Source organism: Mustela nivalis (genome assembly GCF_964662115.1).
Source record: "Mustela nivalis genome assembly, chromosome: 9".
Taxonomy (NCBI): Eukaryota; Metazoa; Chordata; class Mammalia; order Carnivora; family Mustelidae; genus Mustela; species Mustela nivalis.
Window position 1 is genome coordinate 68,377,265 of NC_139028.1, and position 7,031 is coordinate 68,384,295.

The 7,031-nt window shown below is 51.9% G+C and overlaps 1 protein-coding gene across 1 annotated transcript; it reads left to right on the forward strand.

The window, feature by feature from the left end:
- Window positions 1-564: 564 nt before the first annotated feature.
- On the forward strand, window positions 565-6,146 carry CNGA4 (cyclic nucleotide gated channel subunit alpha 4). The gene is made up of 6 exons (XM_082682699.1): window positions 565-801; window positions 944-1,045; window positions 1,256-1,362; window positions 1,675-2,320; window positions 3,073-3,422; window positions 5,143-6,146. Exons 1-6 carry the CDS (start codon window positions 740-742, stop codon window positions 5,589-5,591), a joined length of 1,716 nt encoding a protein of 571 aa, XP_082538825.1. The 5' UTR covers window positions 565-739; the 3' UTR covers window positions 5,592-6,146.
- The last annotated feature ends 885 nt before the right edge of the window (window positions 6,147-7,031 follow it).

A 7,031-nucleotide genomic window follows, 5' to 3' on the forward strand; every position in this document is an offset into this window, starting at 1 on the left:
CATCCAGCTTCATGCTCAGAGAAGAGTATGCTTGGGATTCTCTCTCCTGCCCATGTTGGAGCACACGCGCACACAACCACACACACACACACACACACACACTCCCTCTCCCTCTCTCCCTCTCTTTCGAATAAATTTTTTAAAAAATTAGGTAAAGTGGGCATAAATGTAGATAAGGGTGCAGATAATGAAAACGGAGCTCACTTTTAATGTGACAAGCATTGTTTGTCCCTAGAGACTAATTCAGCACCTGACACAAATGAGCCATTCAGTAAATAGTTGCGAAATGAATAAATGATGAGGCCCAAGCAGAGACCTTGCACAAAGTAAAAGAGAATGTCTATCTGAGCCTACACTGACACCCCCATCTCCTGACTTAAAGGACCCCTAAGTTGTTCAGCCTGGCAGGGTGGGGGAAGAAACAAGGCCCAGCCTTACCTCTGAGGTATGCACCCCCACCTTCTCCGGGGATCTCATTAGAGATGTTTAGTTGGGCAGGTGTAAGCCCAAGCCCTGGGAGACAGGGCGGGGTGCTGGAGCCACACTGCCTCTGCCCCTTCAGTAGGGGCTGGCCCTGGTTGTGTTGCTAAGAGCTTCAGAAGTCAGAGGCAGAGGAGTTGCAGCTGGAGGCCAAGGGCAGCCTCTTCCAGACAGGGAGGCAGGCAAACACTAGCCCCCACCTCCTGAAGCTGCTATAGGCAGAGGCCGTGAATATCCCACATCCAGGCATCACGGAAGCATGAGCCAGGACAGCAAAGTGAAGACAACGGAGTCCAGCCCCTCTGCCCCATCCAAGGCCAGGTGAGAGATCCTGGTCCCCTGTGTCCAATCTGTCCATCTAACTGGATGGAGCCTGATTCTTCTTGATGCCCCCAGTGACAAATTCAACAACTAATGTCTGGTGAAAAAAAATGGAACATTGCTTCTTCTCTTGCTTCCACAGGACATCACTGCCTGTCCTAGACCCATCTGGGGATTACTACTACTGGTGGCTGAACACGATGGTCTTCCCAGTCATGTATAACCTCATCATCATTGTGTGCAGGTTTGGCAAGGCAATGAAAGAAGGGCTTTAAGCAGAGATAAGGGCTCAGGAGTCAGGCAACAGAAAGGGGCAGGGCCTCGGGCAGGGCTGGAAGGAGGGGCAGCACAGAAGAGAGGGTGCAGGGCAGCGTGCTGAGTGCTGAGTGTCTTGGGAAGATTTCCTTACACAGAGGGTGATCTTGAGCCAATCTCTGCTGTCCCCACCACACAGAGCCTGCTTTCCTGACTTGCAACACGGTTATCTGGTGGCCTGGTTGGTGCTGGACTACACAAGTGACCTGCTATACCTACTGGACATCGTGGTGCGCTTCCACACAGGTCAGTGAGCCCAAGGCTGAGCCTTTGTTCAGGTTACCTTCCTAAAGAGGACCTCTGAGTCACAAGGAAGTGAGCCCCTCCCTGAGAGCACATCCATATGCCTCCAGGCTTCACAACATCCCTGTGCCCATCCCAGAAACCCTGGAGCAAGGTTGTGCCCACCCCACCCTGTCCCCATGTCTTTCTCCCTGTCCTACCCTGGCCTGCCCACTCTCACCCTGATTCCTGGAGCAGGCAGGTGCCCTGACTCCACCCCATACCTGAGCCCATCTCCTGGCTGACGCCAGCCTGCCTCCGCCTCCCAATCCCCAGGATTCCTGGACCAGGGCATCCTGGTGGTGGACAAGGGCAGGATTTCAAGTCGCTACATTCGCACCTGGAGCTTCTTCTTGGACCTGGTTTCCCTGATGCCCACAGATGTGGCCTACGTGCGGCTGGGCCCACACACCCCCATGCTGAGGCTGAACCGCTTTCTGCGTGTGCCCCGCCTCTTTGAGGCCTTTGACCGCACAGAGACCCGCACAGCTTACCCGAACGCCTTTCGCATCACCAAGCTGATGCTCTACATTTTTGTTGTTATCCACTGGAACAGCTGTCTATACTTTGCCCTGTCCCGGTACCTGGGCTTCGGGCGTGACGCCTGGGTGTACCCGGACCCTGCGCAGCCTGGCTTTGAGCGTCTGCGGCGCCAGTACCTCTATAGCTTCTATTTCTCCACGCTGATCCTGACCACTGTGGGCGACACGCCGCTGCCTGCTCGGGAGGAGGAGTACCTCTTCATGGTGGGCGACTTCCTGCTGGCTGTTATGGGTTTTGCCACCATCATGGGGAGCATGAGCTCGGTCATCTACAACATGAACACTGCAGATGCTGCTTTCTACCCAGACCACGCACTGGTGAAAAAGTACATGAAGCAGCAGCATGTGAACCGCCGGCTGGAGCGGCGGGTTATTGACTGGTGAGTGATGATGTCCCAGACCCGGACACATAGAGGTGCTCTGGATAAAGCTCGAGGGAAGTGTTTGGGTCCTTATTGCCTGGTGGGCCAGGCAGGGCACCTGAGTCATGGGGAGAGGGGTCCACTGGATGGGGCTTAGAATAGAATGTCTTCTACTAGTTGCATCTGGCCTTAGGGGGCTGGGTCAGATGAGAGATTGATAGGGAGAGGAACTCATACACATGGAAGGATAACCTGGAATAAAAATGCCATTATCTGGTAGGGCTCAGAAGGCCCTGGAAGGGGTGAAGGGAGAAGAGCAGTATGTCCCAGGAGATGGCCAACAAGATGGCTGACTATGTTATAGTCGTCCCTACCGTGGGGTGAACAAAAGGAGATGTCAGCAAGTCTGGGTGCTAAAGCAGAGGGCCGCTAGATACAGGGCTCAGTGACTGAAGTAGGTATCTGTGGGATGGTACCAGGCATCGCTAAATGGTAGGTGGAGTAAAGCGTCACAGTAGGTAAAGGGCGTCTTATTCATTGTTGACTAGTGGAGGCTTTCAGGCCCTGGGTGAGGCAGAAGCGGGCAAAACATATCTGTGAAGTGATCCTGGAGTGAAGATATTCATCAGCCAATTGTCCAGTATTCCCATGACCCCTGTGAGATCTCAGAGTGACTGGGTCCTTGGCCAAAGCTTAGCTGAATCCTGATGGAAAAAATAGAGGCAGGTGTGTGGGGCGCTGGGGAGGAATGTTGCTGCCCTTGCCCCCAGGTACCAGCACCTGCAGATCAACAAGAAGATGACCAACGAGATAGCCATCTTACAGCACTTGCCTGAGCGGTTGCGGGCGGAAGTGGCCGTGTCCGTACACCTGTCTACTCTGAGCCGGGTGCAGATCTTCCAGAACTGTGAGGCCAGCCTGCTGGAGGAGCTGGTGCTGAAGTTGCAGCCCCAGACCTATTCACCAGGCGAATACGTCTGCCGCAAGGGGGACATTGGCCGGGAGATGTACATCATCCGTGAGGGGCAGTTGGCCGTGGTGGCAGATGATGGCGTCACACAATATGCCGTGCTTGGTGCGGGGCTCTACTTTGGGGAGATCAGCATCATCAACATCAAAGGTGAGCCCCTCAGGTTCCGTTCTGGGACAGGGCTCGGGGAGGCGGTGGGGACAGCAGAACCCTCTACTGAGACTAAATGGTACTTCAGGGCCTACGGATTAAGGAAACCTGGCCTTAACCTGAGTCACTAAAGGGTTCACAAGAGCAGCAGGACACGGAGGGCCCATCCCTTGAGAAGAAGCCGAGCCAAGGTTAGTGTACAAAGTGGATCCTTGGGAAGAGGAAGTAGATCTGCTCTGTCAGTGTCAACCCGAGGCACCAACAGACCAGTGGAAAGTGACAGAGATGATAAGAATAGGAATAGCTAGTATCTATTGCACACTCACTACCTGCCACCTTCAAAGTGCTTCACATGTACCAGCTCACTCAATTCTCACCACAGCTCAGGTAGGTACTATTATCTGTACTTTCACAATAAGGAAATTGGGATACAGAGATGTTTGGGAAACTGTCCAAGGTTGTCGAGGTAAGAAGTACACACACTTGGAGTCAGTACAAGGAACTTTCTCACAACCAAATGGAAAGGATGGAAGAAGGAAGGCATTGCCATTCACTCCACCAACTCCAGGCCAGGCCAGGTGCTGTACGCTGGTTCATTGACTTTTTTTTACTGCCTGTGCATTAGGCGTTGCTGGTATGCCCAATCACAAGTAAAGGCGCTAAGGCCCCAGGGGATGGGAGAACATGGCAAGGGGTGAGCACACGGTCACTGACTGAAGCCACACAGGCTGTCAGCCTGGGGATCTCACTCTCTAGTTATTCCAAAGGCCTCACATCTGTCCTCCAAGGGCCCCTCAAGCTCCATGTCCTGGATGCAGTCAGCTACTGTCCACATGATTTTGGACAAGTCATTTCCATTTTTTAGGCTTCAGTTAAATATGAAATATTCAGTTAAATATTAAATATTAAAAACCCATAGAGTTATTTGTGAGGATCAGATGAGTTGTATGGGTAAGGCATCATGGCAGTGGCTAGTGCATAGCCCGTGTTCACAGAAGGTAGTTCCTATGCCCCTTCTGAGTCCTTCCAGCTCTGAGCTTTGCAGCATCCAGCCTCATCAACCTTGCTCACCATCCCTCACCAATATCTTCCCAAAATGTGACTGACACCATTCAGCTCCCTTGCTTAAAATATCTTAGTACTTTCCCACTGTCCTCAGCACAAGGTCTGAACTCCCTGTCCCGGCTTACCACACCAGCATGCCGTGCTCTCCCTCCTCTCTCCACTCTCCCCCCACCCTGTACTTCCACCACTCTGGACTGCTTACAGTTTGCTGCAGCACCTAACTGGCTCCTACTCACATCCCTCTGCTAGTACTCCTCCCTCTGCCTAGATGCCCCCCTTCTGACCTCCTGCCCCCGCCCTTCCCCTCTGACCTCCTGCTCAGTTAGGCATCACTTCCTCCAAGCTTTGGAGGCTCTTTTTTGTTAGGACCTCTTTACCTATCTTCCCACAGCACTGGATGCACAGGTCTACACCGCACTTGCTATACTGTTTTTTAACTATCACATTACATGCCTATCGCCTGTACACTATGAATTCTGGCAAGCAGATCACTGTGACCCACCCAGTCACATTACTACTGAAAGAAAGAATTAATGAAGCTGAAAGAGAGGCTCAAAAGCACAGGTGTGGAGGTGGGGGTCCTTTCAGGAGTGAAAAAAACCCTCACACCTCTCCTGACTAACTGTCCTCCCATGTGTCTGCCCGTGGGCCACAGGAAACATGTCTGGGAACCGCCGCACAGCCAACATCAAGAGTCTAGGGTACTCAGACCTGTTTTGCCTGAGCAAGGAGGACCTGCGGGAAGTCCTGAGCGAGTATCCCCAGGCCCAGGTCGTCATGGAGGAAAAGGGCCGTGAGATCCTGCTCAAAATGAACAAGTTGGACGTAAATGCTGAGGCAGCTGAGATTGCCCTCCAGGAAGCCACAGAGTCCCGGCTACGAGGACTTGACCAGCAACTCGATGATCTACAGACCAAGTTTGCTCGCCTCCTGGCCGAGCTGGAGTCCAGCGCACTCAAGATCGCTTACCGCATCGAACGGCTGGAGTGGCAGACGCGAGAGTGGCCAATGCCCGAGGAGCTGGCTGAAGCTGATGATGAGGGCGAGCCTGGGGAGAGAGCTTCTCAGGGTGGAGAGGGCAGGACTGCCCAGGAGGGACCCTGAGAACCAGAGTGACCCATTCCTAGCCCTAGGATGCCTCTAAGAAAATCCAGAGTTGTAGGAAAGCCTGCCTGCAGAAACTCTGCCATCCTGTCTGCTAGGTACAGAAAAGGGAATGAACTGGGGGTGTAGATGCTCACCTAAAGGTATAGGAGTATAGCACCCATTCATCCCCCATTCCCTAGCACACGTGCACACACATACACACATAAACACATACACACACACACAGTTGCATATATACACACTGCACTCAAGGTTGCATTCCATATAAAATACTCTGCAGTTTCCATTTTCAGGACACATGCTTTCTCACAAACATAGGTATGTCTTAAACCCACATAATATGTACACATTCATTCATGCACCTCATAAAGACTCATATACTGAGGCTCACACACCATAGACACACAGATGCCCTCCACAGGTGTGCACACACTTGTGAATGCACAGAAACACACCCAGAGCCCTTCCAAGATATCCTTGAAGTGCCTCCCATATGGCAAGTTCACAAATGTAGCCTGAAAGTTGCACCTCAATAAAATGTTTGCCTCCTCACTAAGCGTTTATGGGAGTGACAGGAAAAGGAGAAGCCAGTGGTGGGCCAGGATGAATTCTGTCGGAATGCTGACTCACGGGGTGAGGGGCATGGACTGTGTAGTAGCTGGTAGGTTTGATTCAAAGGGACTGGGGAGTAAGATGAGGATCAGTGCTGAGCCAAGGCAAGGCTGGGTTATCAGTTAACATCACACTGCTGTAAGTACGTACACGCTTTCATAGATATATACACTGACCATTATATTTCATTCCAGAGTGTGTCTCCTTACCTGTGTGAACTCTGAGTGACTTGACCTAGCTAGGTGGACCAGAGCAGATCCTTCTCCTCCTTCCTTCTTCCTCTGGCCCAGCCCTAGAGTCTGGGGCTAGCACTACCCCATGTTCCAGACTGATTACAAGGAGAGAAGAGTTCACAGGGCCACTCACCTGGTCCTGCTCTACCCGGTTGGTTGTTATAGCTGACTTTGGTGCTGCCAGAAATCCAGCCCTCCCTCTTTACAGAGTGGCAGCTGATAGAGACAAGGTAGAAGGGAACATCCTGGGTGGGAACAATGGGAGATTCGTTTTGGGGGAGTTTTTCAGTAACTTTGGCATACTTGGAGGAAGTTCTGCAGGCTTGAGCAGAGAAAGTGTTTGGGGGGTCTCTGGGGAGGAATCTGTTATCATCTCTGAATCATATTCACCCTGCTCACAACTTTGGCTCCTCCAGGGCCTTGCCAGTCTTTGGTCTAGGCTGTTCCAGGTGGCATTTTTAAATATACCTTGGATTTAATTGATCAATATGACTGAGTGATGACACATAGAAGTCAATGCCATTGAAAGAAGAATTTATTACTTATTGTCCCCAAGAGGAAGGGATACACCCCCATGCAGGGCCATACAGGG